Genomic DNA, 17,976 nt, shown 5'->3' with positions numbered 1-17,976 from the left:
TCAGTAGTAAATACTGTATAATTACTCAATATATATATATATAAACATATAATTAATCATTTAACTGTAACTGTATTTTGTGTTAAGTTGTGTTGTCATTTACAAACATTTACATTTATTTGATGATCAGAAAGGTTGATATGTGAGAAATAATGAAATCATTATTATACATTGTACCTAATTTGAACTGCTGTTAAACTACATTTAAGACAACGGTCTTAAAAAGTCATGCAAGAAAATTCCAACAACCCGCACCATTTGGAAAAATATTTATTCACATTTGTTTAAATACAAACATTATTTACACATTGAATGTGATTGTGTTTGCTTTAGATACAAACATTTCTATCAACATACAATACAGTGCAACATTTTAAAATCATTTATCAAAACCAATTTATGCTACAACAAAAAAAAATACTCCAACAAACATTGAAATTATAGACTTGTGGTTTCTGCTTGTGTTATCCCAGCATCCTTTGCCATGGAATAGAAATGTCCTTGTTTTTCAAGCAGCCTACTCGGGGAATCAAACTCCACTATCCTACCGGAATCAAGCACCATCACCCTGTGCAGGAAGATCACAGATAATTGGCCAATCACAAATCTTATTAGCGCTCTGCTCTTTGAATGTAATTAATAGTGAAAACGTCAGAATCCTACCTGGAGCTGTCCATGATGCTGTGCAGGCGGTGGGCGATCGTGAGGACAGTGCAGTGTGCAAATTCTTTCCGAATGGTGGTCTGGATCAGGTTATCCGTCTCCAGGTCCACAGCTGCCGTAGCCTCATCCAGGATTAATATGCGGGACTTTCTGAGCAGTGCACGGGCTAGACACAGCAACTGCCTCTGTCCAACGCTGCAAGTGTGTTGAGATATGACACATAAATGGATGCTTGTTAGGCTACTTTGAGAGCTGCTGGTGCAATAATAACCTGCGCCGGGTTCTAACTCCCATGCTTCATTGTATACACAGTTATTAGGACAGCCAGAATTTGAATCTACAGGAAGTGAAAATGTAAGAAAAAAGAAATAAATGCCCCTTTTGCAGCTTTAACCGTCTACATTTGAATGCAATTACAGACTTTGCCCTGGGTTTCATTGGCACATTAAAATGGAGAAGCATTAGCGCATTATGCACTTCTTGCTTCTGGCGCCGCTCTGGTGGCAGCCAAAAAAGCAAAAAAGCAAAACACACTCACAGAATTAACTGCTGATTGATCAATGAAATGCTTAAGACTTGAGTATGCATTTGTCGAACCCACCTCAGGTTCTCTCCTCCCTCTGCAACCTCATGCTGCAATCCCTCCTGCAGCCCTGCCACATACTCCTTAAGGTGGGAGAGCTCCAGCACTCTCCAGATGTTCTCATCACTGAATTTGTCAAATGGATCGAGGTTCATCCTCAAGGTTCCGGAGAACAACACTGGATCCTACGTCCACACAGTCGGACAAGTCAGTGTTCTGTCTAGACTGTTTATGTTAGAGTGTTTTTGTGTGTACCTGTGGTATGATGGTGAGTCTGTTTCTTAAATCATGCAGGCCTATTTTGGAAATATCAATATCATCGATGAGGATACGACCCTCAGCAGCTTCAATGATTCGAAAGAGACAGTTGGTCAGGCTTGATTTCCCAGCTCCAGTGCGGCCCACAATACCAATCTAAGCAAAGAATAGGGTAAATTTGTAAGAATACTTATGACAAAGGATATCAATATACAGTATATTTATAGTACATCTCCACATTAAAGTCACAAACAAACCTTCTCTGTGCTGCCGATGTCACAGGAGATGCCATGCAGGACCAGGTCCAGACCAGGTCTGTAACGGACCTTGTAGTTTTCAAAAACAACTCTGCCTTCTTCAGGCCACTTCTCTGAAGGCCGAGTGTTCGTCACCCACTTTGCCTAGATATGTCATAATAAGGATGAGCATACAGTGCAAGTGAGTATTTTGAGCAAAGGCCAACATTGTAAAACGTCTTAGCACTCTTGGACTTTTTTTTCCATTCACTTTACCACATGAAAGTAAACGTGAAATTCGAAAAACGTTTTTCAGTTGTTTGTGTATTAATTGTGTTTCAGGTTCAGTAACATTTTGGGCTATAATTGTTCATTCACTCATTCATTCATTTTCTACCGCTTTTCCTCACAAGGGTCGCGGGGGTGCTGGAGCCTATCCCAGCTGTCTTCCCCCGAGAGGCGCGGTACAACCTGGACTGGTTGCCAGCCAATCACAGGGCACATATAGACAAACAACCATTCACACTCACATTCATACCTATGGACAATTTGGAGTCGCCAATTAACCTAGCATGTTTTTGGAATGTGGGAGGAAACCGGAGTACCCGGAGAAAATTCACGCATGCACGGGGAGAACATGCAAACTCCACACAGAGATGGCTGAGGGTGGAATTGAACCCTGGTCTCCTAGCTGTGAGGTCTGCGCGCTACACCACACGACTGCCGTGCCACCCTGGCTATAATTGTTGAGCAATAAAATCAATAATTGTGCGGTATGTACAGTATATATAGCCATGATAGTTTATTAAAATACTTTCATATTTGCATACCTCATTATCAATGACGCTGTATTCACTAACTCTCTCCACTGCGACAATGTTGGTCTCCAGCTCTGAGGACATCCGAACGAGCCAGTTCAGGGTTTGGGTGACCTACAAGTTCCAGACAAAAAAAAAAAAAGTTGATATCACTATGGCTTATTCCCATCATCATTACTGTGTGAGTGCATCAGAGACTGACATTAAGGGCGTAAGATATAGACAGGCCAACCAAGCCGCTGTCTAGAGTATCCCTGGAAATGACGGCAAGCAAAGCAGCAAAAAACACCACCAGGTTGCCCAGAAACTCCAAACGAATAGCCAACCATCTGTATTTGAAACAAAGACCTCATCATTTAACAACACCATTAGATAACGTTAATTAAAATGTCATTCATCTCTCTGACCTGTTAGACACGATCCACGGGTAGACGGTTTTTAGGTTCTCATCAATGGTGTTTTCATTGTGCTGGAGGAACCTTTCTTGATGGCCGTAAGCTCTTATCACAGACAGGCCTGACACTGTCTCGCCGAAGTGGGAATATATAGGAGAGCGAGACACCGAGTCAAGCCGACGCAGCTGTCTTGACGTCGCTACGTAGAAACGCTAAGTGGGGACAAAGGACAACAGTAAATCATCTGGAAATAGCTTATTTTAGAAACAAATATTTTGCATTAAAATAGAGTTATCCTGATCTGATTTGCCTTTTTTTAAGAGCCTACACAATCTTTATGGAAGTGCTAATTGTAAACAACACCATGTCATGGAAGTATCCCTGCATTGTAAATGAAAATAGTCGGACAGCTACTTGCAATGTCTGCCAAATGACAATTCCATAGGGTGGTACTAGCAGAGCTGAATTCAATACCACAAATTTAATACGGCATTTGAAGACCAAACATAAAACATAAAGTGTATCTTAAGTAGTTGTGGAGCATAAATACTCTTGTGTGCTTCACAATTCTCATTTTGTTGCATTTTCCTGACATAAAATATTTGACAAATACTTGTCGTTAAAAAAGCATACTAAAAATGTTATCAAAGACTATAATACAGTAATTTTTCATTTTTTCTGAGGAACAACAAATTTTACTTTTTCATATAAAAACAATCTTTTCATTAGACACGGACATTATGTACTGTAGATTCATATTACATTTTTTAAATTTTTTACGTTGACTTCCATCCAATGTAATTCTATCCCTCTTACCTGTACAAAAAAGTACACAACAGCCAGTGGAATGATGACAATGATGAAGAAAGGCGTGGCCAGACAGATGACAAAGAGTGTCCCCAGGACACCCAAAAGACAAAGGAGCCAAGAGCGGAACGACTGTGGGATGGCTTCATCGACAGTAAATATATCCTATATTGGACAAATGCAGAGGAAATGAAATACAATGAAGTCCAATTTCTTGAACCGCGTGGTTGCAGAATGAGTCCAACCTTTGCAAAGCGGTTGACCACCCTTCCTATGGGTGTGGTGTCAAAGAACAGCATTGGAACACGCAGTATGTTATTGAGAAGCCTTGAGTGCAAAATTTGCGATGCCGCAACTGAGGCGTTGGCCAGCAGTAGTGTACCAAGAAACACAAAGAGGCCTGCCATAAAAAGATATAGATGAGATTGCACCGCTCTCTTAAAAGTTAGCCATTACAAAATAATACTGTACTTACCCTGAGCCACTCCCAGAGCTCCAAACACCCCCACCCTGGTGTCCCGCTTCCATGTAGGGTATGTCCTGTTGTAGTACTCCACTGCATCATCAGTCCAATCACTCAGCCAAATATTCTGGCCAATGAATGCAATATTCTGGATGAAGTACACCAGGAAGACCATGATGGTATATCCCCAGCCCATAGCACGCAGGTACTGGAGGTAGACTGAAAATTTCACCTGGAGAATAAAAGACACAAAAAAAAAAACAATTATGGTTCCTTGATGTATTTGTGTGATTGAAACCAACCATAAAAAAACATCTTAAATTACCTGTCCTGTTTCCATAGTTTCCTTCTCAATGAGCCTTTGGCCTTTGTTTGTTTCACTTTCGGATTTCCTTGTAGAACTGTTTTTCCCGACTCTAAAACTGGAAAAGTCCACAGTAACATAAATTCTGGCGTGTAAGCTTCAGGGAAAAAAAAAAATTGTACAGATACACAGATGTATAAGATGCATATGTCCACATCATAAAACAGCATATCGTGGCATGCACCAGTCCATGAGGACCAGTCAGCTCTTTATTTGACAGGAGCCAATCATGAGGCATGGGAAAAACACTCATGACAAGCTTGTCAACCCATTGGAAATTGCAGAAAGTCATTACTCAATATAACAGTTTGACTCACAATTTCATCTTACAAACAACATTAAACTCATCACACAATAACTTAACACTATTAAAAAAACATGTACCAATACGAGTTTAAAATGAAAAACCCCATTTCATTTGAGAAAAAACATTTAATGAGAGGAGAATAGAAAGTATAAAAAGTGGTGAGTGTTGCTGCAATGCTGCCCCTGTCCACCAGCTGGAGCCAGAGGAGACAAAATCTAGAGGTAGGCTGAAGTCATTGCAGCGCCCCAATGAATAAGTTGCTCAGACTCAATGCCTGATGGGAAAACTTTAAATGTATATGTTTTTTTCATTTTAACCTATATTAATACATGTTTGCATATTTGTCAAGTACACTCTTTGAGTTTTAAGTTGCTGTGTGATGAATTTAATGTGGCTGGTAAAGTGTTCTTTGAAAAATGACGCCATGAGTCAGACTGTTAAATTGTTATATATATATATGTTATATATAATGACCTCCTGCAATTTCCAATGGGTTGACAAGCTTGTTGTAAGTGGATAACTCATGATTGGCTCCTGCCACAGAGATGCCCAAGCAGAGATTCAAACCCAGGTTTTCCCAACACCTGACTGTGTGGCCTTCGTGCTACCGCAGAGTTCCAAGTTTAAGAAAAACCTGGCAGCTTATACACCAGAATTTACAGTAGTCTCATCCACAAACAATGTGATGGCCCTCCACAGTAATCTTATACCTGCTGTTGCGCTGACTCCGGCGGATGCTGTTTTCTCTCTTTAGAGTCACAGTGACAGTGTCTTCCAAAGGGGAGTCAGGTTGGGCGTCATCTCCTTCAGGGATCATCTCCTCCTCCGCAACACTCTGGTCATGCTCTGGATAAAATTACACTGTGATCAGGTATTGTTCTTGAGCCTTTCACCTCAAATTTCAAAAGGACGATAAAATAGAAATAAACCTTGGATATACTTTTAAGTCATTATTGTTCAGCTTGTATAGCAGTATAGATTTACTCTCTGCTGAAAAATGATTCAACACACAATAATTAAGGTCAAGCATGGTGGTGGTAGTGTCATGGCCAGGGAATGCATGAGTGCTACAGGCACTGAGGAGCCGTGGTTCATTGTATCATGGGCTGAAACTAAGCAGAGAACAAGACCCTAAATACGGTATCATTCATAATGTCTTTGAATGCACGTTCTGAAAGCCTTATACACTGTATGTATTTTAGTTGATTTCACATTTTTTTATGCCTGATTTATTAATATATATATTTTGAAAAAACATTATAAAGCGAAGCCACCAAATTTGAACCACAAACTGAAAAAGTGCATGCAATATCTTTTGCTAGATAATGTATGTACATAATAAAATACAGGTAGTCCATACGACTAATAGTATGGGAAGCCTCAATTACCTTTCTCAGGTTTTGCAGCATTGTTTTGCTCTTTGGCATACGTGTCTAAAAACTCAGAAAAGGCTCCTTTGCTAGCACGGAGGCTGTTGTAGGATCCAACTTCAGAAACCACTCCATTGACCAAGACAACAATTTCATCCACATAAGGCAGGAAGCTCACTCCGTGAGTCACCAGGATACGTGTCTGCATAAACAAAAACACACTGGACTTCAGCAAGGGAAAAACAAACAGAAAATACCATTCAGTTGAAAATTGGAGCTTTAAAACCACTTTCACACTTCACTTTGTGACTCTGTATTTACTCATACATTTACAAGTTATTCATTTGAGTGTTTGTAGATCATTCATTCATTTCCTACCGCTTATCCTCACAAGGGTTGTGTGGGGTGCTGGGGCCTATCCCAGCTGTCTTTGGGCGAGAGGCGGGGTACACCCTGGACTGGTCGCCAGCCAATCACAGGGCACATATAGACAAACAACCATTCACACTCACATTCATACCTATGGACAATTTGGAGTCGCCAATTAACCTAGCATGTTTTTGGAATGTGGGAGGAAACCGGAGTACCCGGAGAAAACACACACATGAGAACATGCAAACTCCACACAGAGATGGCCGAGGGTGGAATTGAACCCTGGTCTCCTAGCTGTGAGGTCTGCGCGCTAACCACTCAACCGGCGTGCAGTCTGTTTGTAGAACATTTGAAGTATTTCAACCTTGGTACATGTATCCACACACCTTGTCTTTGAGTATTCCATTAGGTCCGATCACTTTTTCAAAAAGATGTTTCCCCACGTGAGAATCCACAGCAGACAAGGGGTCGTCCAGCAGATAAATATCAGCCTGGCTGTATGCTGCTCTGGCTAAGCTCACACGCTGCTTCTGACCTCCTGACAGGTTGATACCCTAGCAAAAGAAAGAGGAAGGATGTATTTTTTAAAAGCCATGGTATCCGTTATATTGTACAGTATATGCATGTTTGTTTTGAAAAGACAGACACTATTGGACATTACTTCAGTGTGCTTTGATTGTTGAACAGCCGCCACAAATGTTTAACGACGACAATGTTTACATAGTACACACATTATCCTGTCTGTTTACACAGGGCAGTAGGCACACAAAGCAACACAAATCTGTCATGAATCAGAAAATCACTTTCTTACTTTCTCCCCAATCTCAGAAAGGTCACCACCAGGAAGAAGCTCCAGATCAGGAGCCAAGGCGCAGGCTTGGATCACCTCCTGTAACCTTTTCTCCTCATGGGGAGAGCCAAACATGACATTATCCCTCAAAGTGGCATTTTGGATCCATGCTTGCTGTGGTACAAAGGCAAGAGAACCCTGGAAAAGTAGCAAAAAGTGCTTTAAAGTTCTTGTAAAAAGTTCTTGTAAAGTTCTTGACAATTTTGACTAAGTTCTTTTTCTTCTATCATGGAGTCAAATGTATAAACTTTGTAAAGAATTATTCATTCATTTTCTACCGCTTTTTCCTCACGAGGGTCGCGGGGGGTGCTGGAGCCTATCCCAGCTGTCTTCAGGCGAGAGGCGGGGTACACCCTGGACTGGTCGCCAGCCAATCACAGGGCACATATAGACAAACAACCATTCACACTCACATTCATACCTATGGACAATTTGGAGTCGCCAATTAACCTAGCATGTTTTTGGAATGTGGGAGGAAACCGGAATACCCGGAATTGAACCCTGGTCTCCTAGCTGTGAGGTCTGCATGCTAACCACTCGACCGCCGTGCTGTCCTGTAAAGAATTATTATTTTTTTCTTCTTTATTTCGAACATGAAAATCATCCAAAGGACAACAAACCAACCATAAATCAACACAAATAAAAATACCTATGTACATACATATAAACATACACATGTTCGAAAGGAAATGGGAAGAAGTCAAGTCTTATCTAGTCCCACCCCCCAACCACCCAGATTCCAGCCTCACCCCAACAAAACATATATAATTCCTTTTCTACCAGAATGAAAAACCCACATCCAACCACCCTCACCCAGCTTGAGGCACCCGCCCACGTGCCAAGAGCAACCTGTTCATTACTAGATCCTATTGTACATCATCCAGTACAGAAGAAAGAAACCACTCCAACTAAAGTCACCACACCAGTCATCACAAGCTAACATGGATATAAAAACATCACTGTTATGGTATTGTTTCAGTGACAATTGAAAAATACATGTGAGAGGAAAAAAAGAAAAATATTCTTTAAAATACTTCAAATTAAATAATCACACTTGAGTCTTACTAGTCATTTTCACTATATGCGTTACATTAACGCCCAGTTTGGACTTTTAGGAAAAACAATCAGACTGCACTTCCGGAATAACAACAAAAAACAGACTGTGTACGTATTTATACTGTTATTCTGTATATTTTGTATTTTTCATTCTTTTTTAATAGATGTGTCTGCACCTACTATACCAAAACAAATTCCTAGTATGTGTTTGATCATACTTGGCAATAAACCTTTTCTGATTCTACTTCCCAATTGTCACTGCTATCCCAACTACAGTGTTAGAATTAGAATTTCCAATGAGGCTTGAGTTGTGTTCTACCTGAATATTGATGAATCCTTTGGTGCTGTGCATCTCTCCCAGAATGGCCGACATTAGAGAAGACTTTCCCGAGCCGACAGCTCCCACAACTGCAACCAGCCGCCCAGGCTTGATTTCCAAAGACACACTTGCAAATATAGGTCAGAATTAATTAGTGTTCATACAGTATAAATGTGTTGTATTGTGTTTCATGTAAAGCATACTTCTTAAGCAGGGGCTCGCCATCTTTTTGCCATGAAAAGGAACCATGGGACACGCTAACAGCGGAAGCTAAAAATAACAGAATAGATTTAAAGTGGCAATCAGAGAAGATTAAAGTGATTCTTATTTGAACATACTGATGCTAGGGTCATGGCGCACAACATCACTTTCAAGGTCTTCGCCTCCCAAAAACTTTTCAAGACGCCTTCTGGACACTGCGGTCTAGAATGTTAAATAACACAATAATTAGCCGTTTAGGACAAATGGGGTCAAAATAACTTTGTGTACTTACTTGCACAATAGCTGCAATGAGCATAGGCAACATGGCAAGAGGGAATCTGAGTATGTTGAAAAGAGAGATGGACGTGAACGCCTTCTCAGCGGTCAACAAGTTGTCCGAACTCACGCCTACAAACACGGCAAACGTGGCCAAAGACACCTAAGACAAAAACAGCGTGAGAAAATAATCCATGCTTTTTACTCTCTGCTGGGATGTGGTATTTTGAGTGGACTCACCAGAGCTGGAGCACAGCTGAAAATGAAGGTGGAGACTGATGTGAGGTAGGCGAACTTCTTCATGACGTTCAGTTCTTGGCCTCTGATGTCTTCCACCTGAGCTTGGAAGGACGGCTCCCATGCGTACAGCTTCAGAATCTAAAAATAAAGCAACAGTCCGTATCTAAACAATGCTTTCATGTGGTGGGCTACACAAAAGAAGGTCCTCCTCCTCCAGGTTAGCATTTTCTGAAGCTCTTTATTCTTGCTTTTTGATCCAAGGATTTCCTGTTCTATTTCAAAAGGGTCACTTCCTGATTTTTGTTCAGTTCTCATCCTTCTAGTATAAGAGTTTAGGAAAAGTTCTGCGCTGTGTGCACCCAAGCGTTATGTAAATAAATAGCTTTCCATTATGAAAAATATTTTTATTGCTACTTTCGATTTTGCCCTTGCGTTGCATTGATTGCTTTAGCTGACTTGCCTCATCTGAGAGACAACAATCATACCGTTAGTGAAAGCTATTACTGGAACTCTATGAATGTGTTTGAGATGCGCACTCACCTTCATCCCATTGAGTATTTCATTCATAATCTTCAATCGCTTATCTTTGAATTTCATGTTCTCTATCTGAAAGGAAAGGAAAAAATGTCATTTGTTGGTTTTTTGGACATTTTTTTGTTGTTGTGAGGACTTTAGTGTCCACTGTTAGCTATGCTTCTTCCGACTCCATCTTGGGCATGCAGAATTGTGAATTATGTTGTGATTGTATGCATGTTCAATATGAATTAAACTATTGCTAGCTTATATGAGCTTGTTTTCTTGTGATAGAATACATATAAAAGGGACAGAAATATGTGTTCATGTGAATTCCCCCAAAAAGCGCAGTTCCCCTTTAAGATTTCAATTTGGACAACAAGCTTTCAATTATAAATGTTTATATTTGTCCATCAGATAGCGCTACTTTTCCCATTCAAAGTACGCAGAAAAATTTTTACCAATGGTGTCTTGCTATTTAAATAAAAAAAGTATGTGCATTTGGGTATGTGTGTTATTACTTTTGCTATACTATGTAAACACACTCTCCTTTAACCAAATCTGGTATGTATATTCAGTATTTTTAAAGGTTGAAAAATATAAATATATTTTTAAAGCAGTGATGTTGATATAGAAGACTTTGAATATGAGATTTAATAGACTTTGGCTACATGTGTCTGTTTCTAACCTGGAAATTTCTGGCCTTGCTGGCCAGCAGTCCATTAATTGGCACCATCAGCACCATGACTGCCAGTCCAGCCAACACAGAAGGTCCAAGCTCCTGCCACAGGAACACAATGGACAAGGCGATCTGCAGAGGGCATGACCACAGCAGATGGATAAAGTTTGTGACGTCGTTGAATCGCTGGGCGTCAGCGGACATCAGGTTCACGGTTTCCCCGACTGTGGACTCTTTGCGTGTGTCATTGGAGACCACCAGTGCCTTGAAGACAAATAGTAAAACCTGAGCATCACTATTTCACTTCACAAACAGTGCCATTGTTTGTTTTACCTTTTTGTAAACGGCAGCCATGATAGCCGTCCGGACCTTCATGCCAAGAACAAAGCAGCGCTGGAAGTACTGCTGCAGGAACAGAGACTGCAGCAGGGCCACGACTAGAAGTAATACTGCATATAGATAGCCTTCCCATGCATAACTGTTTGTATCCTGAACGAAGGAAATCATCAACCTGGGTGGAAAAAACAGATTGTTCATAATTGCCAAAGAATGGAGAAAGAGGCCAAAAGTACGGCGCTATAGCACCACTTTATGTACACCATAAACTGGTGTAATTTATGTACACCACTAATTGTGTCGATTATTTCAAATGCAATTGAAGGGGAGCTTGACTTTGTGAAATAAAATTGGAAAAAGTTTGTTGAGGTGAGGAGAAGGGGGCCGGGGGGCTGGGAAGTGTTGTACTTGAAGGATTTGTGAACTGCTAAATCATATTTTTCCATTCTATTTGTGTTGTGTGTTCTATTTTGCTTATTTTTTTAAGTATATATACATATACGTTTAAAAAAATCTCATGAGATGGTGTATGTATTTTACATTTATGATGTTAAAGAGAGGTAGTTTGTCTATATGTGCCCTGTGATTGGCTGGCGACCAGTCCAGGGTGTACCCCGCCTCTCGCCTGAAGACAGCTGGGATAGGCTCCAGCACCCCCGTGACCCTCGTGAGGATAAGCGGTAGAAAATGAATGAATGAATGAACGTTAAAGAGAGGTTGTTTGTCTATATGTGCGCTGTGATTGGCTGGCTGCCAGTCCAGGGTGTACCCCGCCTCTCATCTGAAGACAGCTGGGATAGGCTCCAGCACACCCCGTGACCCTTGTGAGGATAAGCGGTAGAAAATGAATGAATGAATGTTAAAGAGAGACTTACTTTAGTAGCTGAGGGCTAGCAAATGACAGCAGATCCTGCAGAAGCTTAAAGAAGGCCGATTCAATCAGAACCCATCGAAATGTCTTGTAGATGGTGGGTACGAGCCATGAGTTGGGATAGTTTTCTTCTTCCTTCTTTTTCTTAGTTTTTTTTTCTTTTTTGGCTTCTTTTTTGCCTCTTTCCTCCTAATGTAAAAAAAAACGATGATAATGAAAATGGCACCAGGCAGAGGATCAATAAATAAAATCAATTACAAGAAAAGTGGACTGACTCACCATCATCAACACGTCCTGACTGACACCTTTCCCCAGACCAGAAGAGACTCCATTTTGAAAAGCCTCATTCTGTGATTTCTCTAAAATCTTTTTTTTCGCCTTTTGGTATCGCTGACGAGCAGCGGCAAACTCCAGTTGCATGAAGTGCTGGAAGTTCTCGCTGATGTAGGCTGTGCTGTCCACCTCATTCAGCACCCACATGTCGTCTTGAACCAGGGGCCGCCTGTAGCCTTTCATCGCCATACTGGGGAGAACAAGACAGAGCAGACATCTAATATTATACTGTACATAATGCACTGTGACATAATGATTACCTCTTTCATTTTGATTTTAATAACTTGATACAGGCATTAGAAATTTACTTAATTATATTTTGGGGATATTTACACGAGTACCAAGTATTTCTTTGAAAGACGGCATTCACATATTATGGTGTAAAAAATCCGAAAAATGCTGTCACTTGTTATATGGCTAAAATACCATGCTGATGAGTATTTTATTTGTTTATTTATATAATAAACCAAACTGTGCAAGGTGAAAGTGTGTATTTAAGATGGGACAATACACAAGATTGGGTCAACGAGGAAGAGAAAAGATGAGATTTTAAGAAAAGCAGAGCAAAAAAAATATATGACAAGATATTGCAATCTACGAGTGTCTATGCTTGCGCCCCCCTTGAATTATTATGAGAATAATGTTCTAATATTATGAGGAAAATTACATAATTTTTGTAGCAGAAAATTTAAATATTAATGAAAAAAATAAATTGAACAAAATGAATGCAGTTTTAATTTGGGGGAAATCAGGCAGAATAAGTTATAATGTTTAGAGAACAGAGCCAAAATATTATGGGAATTAAGTCATAATTAAAAAAAAATGTACATTAAGAAAGTTGAATTATTTTCAAATAAGAAAACAGCAGCAGAAAGGTAAAAAATAGCTGTTGTTTTATGAGAATAAAGTCACAATATTAAGAGAAAAAAAGTCATATTCTAATGAGAAAAATTTTCCAATTAAAAAAAAACATTCCTAAGACAAGAGTCATGATTATGACAAATAAACAAAGAAAAATTAAGTTGTAATTTTTTTGGACAATTAGGCTGGGGAAAAAATATATAATATTACAGGAATAAAGTCAAAATGTTATGGGAATAAAAACATGTCATGCTTGTAAGGGTTTCAGTGTGAGAAATCTTACCTATTAAACCAGTTGAAAGTGATTCTGCTCAAAAATGGCGCACCTGCCTCTGGATTCTGTAAGAAACGATACGATAAAAAACTGCACTTTGATGGATGATGAAGATTTGAGCAATAAAAGGAGTGAAAAGCAAACAAACACTCCACCGGAGTGCTTATACCTTTTTTGCAATCTCTCTAGTTTCTGGAGAGACGTCAGCCACAACAGAAAAGATGAGTGCAATCACTTCCAGCCCAAAGGAGATGCAGATGAGGCAGAATCGAGGCACGTCGGCGATGACTCCCTGGTTCAATAACAGGGCTTGGCAAGCACTTGTGCCAAATGCTTACAACTTGATATCACTTCCAACAGTTCTTACCTGCCTGAATGCTTCGCGTATGACAGTCTGGAGAGGGAAAACATCACACAGAACTACAAAAAACCAGAAGAGGAAGAGAGTGGCAGAATCTATTGCGCCTCTTTTTCTTAATCCTTCTTGGCACAGCAGCACCATGACCTAAAATAATAGTAGAGGTTAGAATGTGCATAATGAAAGCCAGAGTGGTATAGCATGTCTAAATCATACCCATGACACAGCATAAAGGATGGGGTTGGCATAGTACACACTAGGGTTCTTCTCTGGTGAAGGTGGGTCTTGGCTCGGACCGAAATCTTCTCCTAAAGTGACGGCCAGAGATGCAATGGCAGTCAGGAACAAGAGAGCTGCAACAAGCTGGAGGGGGCAGACAATACATCCATTCATAACACAAACATTAATATGTGTGTATGTGTGAATGCATGAACATTTTCCTATAATGCGTAACGTTTTTGCACGCTACATGCCTCCACAATCTCTCACTTCCTGTAACGTGTGACGTTTTGCCCGATATAGCGACTGCATTACTACAGATGCTGCACCGAACAATTTATAATTCATCAAATACTAGGAGGTTAAATAGACATGCTGATGACGTTAATTAAATATTGACTTCTGTGTCTGGGTGTTGCCATACCTGTTTGCAGAGGTAGAGTTTGGACACGTATTTTGTTTTATTTGAACTCCTGCAGAGAGCCACCAGGTGGTAGGGGGCACAGAGCCACAGAAAGCCCAAAGGAACCCACACCAGCACCGTCTGCTCCACACATGTTGGCAGATCTGGATCCTCCCTCTCTAGATATGAAGAGTTCTGCAGCAAAAGTCAACATGCATCCATGTATACATTACATGTAAACAGAAAAAAACTATGCTAAGCCAACATGCACCACATGTAATTACTATGCTACTATGATCAATTTAAGGTCATCGTGTAGCCTCATTTACCATTAAAGCACACACTGTTATACAGGCAGAACATTGTCATTTAGCTACTTCCATTTACTTAAACTAATAATCCTTACTCATTTTATTATGGGCAAACAACTGCAATGCAGAGTTTGTGTGTGTACTGACGCAAGCATTTTCCAGATCTTCATTATAAAAAGTTTTCTTCTTTATACTACCGACTTCAAGCTGAGTCATGGCTGACTGTACTTTTATTGTCTAGTCACATGTTTAGGTCTTTTGCTGTCTCAAATCAGATATCATGAATTAATTTTTGTATAACACTGTCTATATATATTGTGTACTTTACATATAGAAATACAATTGACATATGTATGTAAAATATTAGCAATAATAATAATTACCATTAAGGATGTCCGATATTGGCTTTTTTGACAATAACCGATTTGCCAATATTGTCCAACTTTCAATTTCCCAAATTACCATTACCGATACGTGTAACATGATGGCCTGTGGTGGAATCAACACATCGGTTTTCATGATCGTGAAAAATCAGATACGGATATCAAAAGACATCCAATTTCTATGCTGATATTGGCACGATAAATATCGGTACAGATAATAACAGGACATGCCTAATTATTATTGTTTTTGTTTTTAAAAGACCTGAGTTTGCACTAAATAAAAGTAAAATACAGCAAAAACAAAATGTCAAAATATTATGGAAATTAAGTCATAACATATTAAAATAAATAAATAAATATAATGTTCAGTTTAAATTGCTGGAAAATTAAAAAAACACAGCAGGAACAGAAAAAAAGCTGCAATTTTACAAGAATATGGGGAAAAAAGTCGTAATTTAGTGAGAAAAAAAGTTGTACTTTTACAAGAATAAACTTGTAATATTATGAGGGGAAAATAACGTCATTTTCTTATCATAGAGTGGACGTATTAAAGAACGTTTTAAGTCATAGCATTATGAGAAACAAATATAATGGTAATGGTTTTATTTGAACATGCAAAGTTGTAATTTTTGTCCAAACATTCTAATATTATGGGAATCAAGTCAAAATATTATGAGAATGAAGTCATAATATTATGAGGAAAATACTTTACTCCGATTTCTTTAAGAAAGTTGAAATTGGATATTAAAAAATACAAAATTGTGGAAATATATATAAAGTTTTAGCAAATCTACGTGTTGGTGTACAGAATATGGCCCTGGCGTCATTGCATTTTTAAGTAAGTGGCCTTCAATGGAAAATGTTTGGACCCCCCTGTCAATTTCTCTAGAATATTAAAATGAATTAAAAAAAAAAAACATTAAACATAGAACGTATTGTGTCCAATTTCGAGTGTACTGTAGATGTTTTGTATTGATTATAACATGCCAATGACGCCATAGCAGATAACATGAAGTTGTTTCCTTCCGTTGCTTCCACTGGAGCAAAAATCAGAACTCACCCAGAAGATGGAACCACAGTACTCCTCCAGGACCGCAGCACACATGGTCCACACAGATGGCCTCAGGCTCCCTTCAAAGACTAGTCAACTCCAGATGTCTCCTCCTCAGAGTATACTCAAGAGCTCCTCACTCTCCCCTGTCCACGCATGGGAAGACAATCGCAGGAAGTGACACAGAGAGACTTTAAGCCATGAGGTTTTGAAACTGAAGGCAAAATACTCTAGTAAACTCTAGAATCCCGTTGATGATCTGATCTGATGATGATCCTCCTTGTTTTTCTTTAGCGTTAGGCAGTCTTCTCTTGTGTGGCCAATGACAGAACACCAGTACAGTCACTGAGAAAATCCAGCTTGCACCAGTTAGTTCACGGACGCTCCTCAACTCACAAATGTGTCTAAAGTTCAAGTGATCGCGGAGATGGTTGCATAAAGGTTGATATGAAAGAGAGAGCGGGACTTGCCTCTGCTTGTGAGCTCTTTCTCCCCTAAATGGAATGTGTTTTGGGAAAGGGGAGGGAATGAGCTCATTAAGAGCGCCCTTTTCCTGTTGGGTTTCCACTTCTCTGCACGCAGTACACATTTTTTTCAACTCTTGTCACATCAGATTCAAATCAGGAGGCAACTCAACTCCTCACATAAATGCTGCAGAAAGTTGGTTTCAATACGGAAAACTGTGGAGACTACCTAGGGATGACCTTCTCCCTTTTTTTAAAAATCCAAAAATCACATTGTATGACAAATATTGGTAGCGTTAGACTGAAAACAACCATTAATATTAAGAACAAAACAGTTGTGGTGCCATGTTCTTTGTATGATAAAAGTACAGCAAAACATACACGTGCATGTCAACATAAAGTCACACGTGTGAGTGATTGTGCAGAAATAACTTTACTATGAAGTATCTTTATTCTATCTCTCACTGACTGGTATGATGGTCCTGATGGTTAATCATTACATTACATACTTGATAACGACCACATGGCCTGTAACTTGGTTGACTCATTATGCATGTGCAGCCTCAAGGACATGTGATACATAATCAAAGTCCACAATAATATAATATGAATTTCAATACAGACCTTAATGATGATTGCAATGCATGTTTACCACGTTTGTTATGTCATACATATTACATCAGTAATATCAGAAACATCAGCTGTGGCATAAATTATAAAGAGGGTTAAAAAAAAAGTACATGCTATATTTGCTAAGCAAACTTCAAAAAAGAAAGAAAATTCCACTTTGTAAATAATCACTTTGTTTCTTTTGGCTTTTTCCTAATTACAGTAATTTGGAAAATCAGTTTGCAAATAATAAATGATAAAACAGTTGGCAAAATGAAAACAAGTACTGTGGAGAGCAGGACTCATGGTTTTATTTACCACATCATGTCTTCCAGGTCCTGAAGCAGCAAAACAGCCCTAGACCATCACACTACCGCCACCATATTTTACTGTTGGTATGATGTTCTTTTTCTGAAATGCAGTGTGAAATGTAATGGGACACACATTTTCCAAAAACTTTTGTCTTGTCAGACCACAGAGTATTTTCCCAAAGGTCTTGAGGGTCATCAAGATGTTTTATGGAAAAATTCAGATGAGCCTTAATGCTTTTTTTATTCAGCAGAGTTTTCCTCTTGCCCACTGTTTTTCTTATAATGGAAACATAACCACTGACCTTAACTGAGGCTAGTGAGGCCTGCAGTTCAGTGAGGATGTTCCTGCGGGGTCTTTTGTGACCTCTTGGATGAGTCGTCACTGCATTCTTCGGATAATTTTGGCTGGCCGGCCACTCCTG

General features: G+C 39.5%; 1 protein-coding gene across 2 annotated transcripts; it reads right to left on the bottom strand.

Annotated features, from left to right (window-relative positions):
• Window positions 1-253: 253 nt before the first annotated feature.
• On the bottom strand, window positions 254-16,690 carry abcc2 (ATP binding cassette subfamily C member 2). 2 transcript variants are annotated; one of them, XM_058059159.2, is made up of 32 exons: window positions 16,180-16,690; window positions 14,447-14,620; window positions 14,020-14,166; window positions 13,813-13,950; window positions 13,615-13,737; window positions 13,455-13,510; window positions 12,257-12,500; window positions 11,982-12,166; window positions 11,104-11,281; window positions 10,780-11,034; window positions 10,119-10,184; window positions 9,579-9,716; window positions 9,355-9,501; window positions 9,200-9,284; window positions 9,065-9,131; window positions 8,862-8,988; window positions 7,448-7,624; window positions 7,023-7,190; window positions 6,283-6,466; window positions 5,605-5,740; window positions 4,549-4,645; window positions 4,236-4,455; window positions 4,006-4,160; window positions 3,770-3,925; window positions 2,966-3,165; window positions 2,761-2,887; window positions 2,571-2,672; window positions 1,762-1,905; window positions 1,502-1,660; window positions 1,265-1,431; window positions 664-858; window positions 254-568 (listed from the first exon to the last, which is right to left on the bottom strand). In XM_058059159.2, exons 1-32 carry the CDS (start codon window positions 16,222-16,224, stop codon window positions 439-441), a joined length of 4,692 nt encoding a protein of 1,563 aa, XP_057915142.2. In that variant the 5' UTR covers window positions 16,225-16,690; the 3' UTR covers window positions 254-438. The 2 variants fall into 2 exon arrangements, with proteins under 2 accessions (XP_057915142.2, XP_057915144.2); XM_058059161.2 differs by lacking the exons at window positions 13,813-13,950; window positions 14,020-14,166; window positions 14,447-14,620; window positions 16,180-16,690 and having other exon boundaries at window positions 13,455-13,512; window positions 13,616-13,701.
• Between the last annotated feature and the right edge of the window lie 1,286 nt (window positions 16,691-17,976).

The sequence above is a fragment of the Doryrhamphus excisus genome, linkage group LG20 (assembly GCF_037039965.1).
Source record: "Doryrhamphus excisus strain RoL-2023G ecotype Guam linkage group LG20, RoL_Dexc_Guam_v1.1, whole genome shotgun sequence".
Taxonomy (NCBI): Eukaryota; Metazoa; Chordata; class Actinopteri; order Syngnathiformes; family Syngnathidae; genus Doryrhamphus; species Doryrhamphus excisus.
This window is presented reverse-complemented; position numbering and strand designations above follow the sequence as displayed.